The sequence below is a fragment of the Phaethon lepturus genome, unplaced genomic scaffold (assembly GCF_000687285.1).
Source record: "Phaethon lepturus isolate BGI_N335 unplaced genomic scaffold, ASM68728v1 scaffold8374, whole genome shotgun sequence".
Lineage (NCBI taxonomy): Eukaryota > Metazoa > Chordata > Aves > Phaethontiformes > Phaethontidae > Phaethon > Phaethon lepturus.
This window is the reverse complement of record NW_010532723.1, coordinates 1-2,172: the sequence shown is the minus strand read 5'-3', so window position 1 is coordinate 2,172 and position 2,172 is coordinate 1. Positions and strand designations below refer to the sequence as shown.

The following is a 2,172-nucleotide window of genomic DNA, read 5'->3' as shown; positions in this document are numbered from 1 at the left end:
TTTTTTTCTGTCGTACTCTGCAGATGAAATTGTTCATAAATCTTTGCACCTTTTATCCCAAACCACGTGAAAGCAAAACCTGTCTCCCACAGAGTTTTGAAATACCTCAAACATATTGAGGAACAACCAGGCAAAAATCTAACAATTGTTAACATTTTATTCCCAACAGCTGCTCAGCCTGAAAAGTTTCATTAATACACTAACGAACAAAAAATTCAACGAACAAAACCAACAAAAAATTCAAAACCAATAAAACAACAAAAAAGAAGGGGAAACAAAGTAAAATAAACTTTAACAAAGTTTAAAACACGTTATAAATAAGTACAGTTCCAGAGCATAATTTACAAATATAAAACCACATAGAAACATATGTACAGAAGAGTTACATTACGTACAAATATGTATAAAAATACCCCAATGTTTATTCTCGCGCTAAAGCTGCATGGCTAGAGTTATCTTTGGTACTAAGCTCAGGGAAAAAGACTGTTTTACAAAACACAGCCCTGGCAGTACAATATGCCATACACAGGAAGACCAGAGCGAACCTCCGTGCGTGCCGAGGAGGTTTTGGGTGGGTGTTTACCCAGAGTATCCCCCCGGTGCATTGCATATTGCAGGATCAGGGTAGAAAGCAAGGGCTTGCAGAGGCAATTGCTGGCCAAAGAGTTTTTTAATACATTGTACAAGGCACTTCATAAGAAATCTCTTCATTTTTTTTTTCCTGTTCTCTTCTAAGACTCACTGGATGTCTACACTTGGCTCTTGCTGATACCGCTTTATGGTCATAGTTTTTAAACTTCTTATTCTACATTCAAGATCAGAAACCTCTGAAAATATTAATTCAGTTCGTTTTCATCTGCAGAATTTAGATGGCAAGCCATCTAAACTGCCTAACATTTTCCAGGATGGGGAAAAGACTTTGCATCTGCCTTCTGCTGGTGTTTAAGAGGTGATCTTATTTTGAAAGGTGAGAAGATCTGTCTTCCTGGAAGAACTCCTGGAAAAGTGTCCACATTGAAATGCTGTTTGCAAAAGCGTATGGTCCTCTATGCTGCCAAAATACACCTGCAACTCCCATTCCCTTTGCAGCGCTCGCCGGCCGACTGCCCCAGCATCCTACACCTCTGTTCCATCCCGGGTGTAGATGAGGCTGTTAACCGTGAAGTTGTAGTAGTGGTTGTACTGGGCTCCCTGGCTGCTGCTGCTGGGATGGAAGGAGCTGTAGTAGGCAGGGGAAGGTCCTGCAACCCGCTGCAGCTGGTCTGGTGAAGGCACCTCCTGAGAAGAGCTGCTGGAAGGGGTGAAAGTGCCACTGCTCAGCTGTCCAGCAGAGAAGTTCCTGTGATGCAGGTCACTGCCGAGACCCCCTGTCAGCCGGCTGCCTCCGCTGCTCAGGGAGCTCATGCCACTGAAGAAGGTGCTGAGGCAGCTAGGGGTGGATGAAATGATACCGGAGGGAGAGGAGCTTTTTGGATGGTCCCTGGCAGAAGGCGAGGGGTCCAGCTCTGGGGGTGGGCTGTTTCCACAGGGTTTGCCCGCAGCTGGTATGGGTCGCTCTTCCTCGGCCTTCAGGCCCCCCAGAGAGGAGGCCGCAGATGCAGTCGCGGGGGCGTTGGGCTCAGAGCGCCGCTTGCGCTTGCGACGGAAGTTCCCATTGTCGAACATCTTCTCACAGTTGGGATCTAAGGTCCAGTAGTTTCCCTTCCCTGGTGGAAAACGGGAGAAACAAGAGAGAAAGTCAAATTCTCTGACAGCGAGCCCCACCAGAGACAGGTACACGATATCCGTGCCTTGCCCGATCAGCACAGCACCCACACCTCTCCTACATCTGTTCCTCCTCTGTCTGTTGCCCAGTACAAGGATCCAAAACCTGGCTCCCGGACATGATCGCACCCACTCCTCCAAAGCCCAAGTGAACCTTAAGGACGCACAGAGGAGGAGAACCTCCCCATCGGCACCTCTGCCTCAGACCTGGCCGACGGGAACGCGACGCGGGGCTCCCCCGGCTCGGGCTGCAAGCAGGGGCACGCACCTAAGTATGAGGGGCTGCGGTGGCACTAGCTGTCCCCGCACACCTCTTGCTCCTGCCCGGGCCTGGCGGGAGCAGTGGCCCCACAGCGTCATCCCAAAGGCTCCAGACCGGAACGTCCCCTCCCTGCCGGGCCGGACCTG

The 2,172-nt window shown here is 49.8% G+C and overlaps 1 protein-coding gene across 1 annotated transcript; it reads right to left on the bottom strand.

Moving 5' to 3' along the window:
- Positions 1 to 1,116: 1,116 nt before the first annotated feature.
- On the bottom strand, positions 1,117 to 1,706 carry LOC104619152 (forkhead box protein I1c-like; the record flags this gene model as incomplete). Its single annotated transcript, XM_010284938.1, has 1 exon — positions 1,117 to 1,706. A coding segment is annotated over one exon (590 nt), but the record flags the coding sequence as incomplete, so codon positions are not given.
- Positions 1,707 to 2,172: the final 466 nt, after the last annotated feature.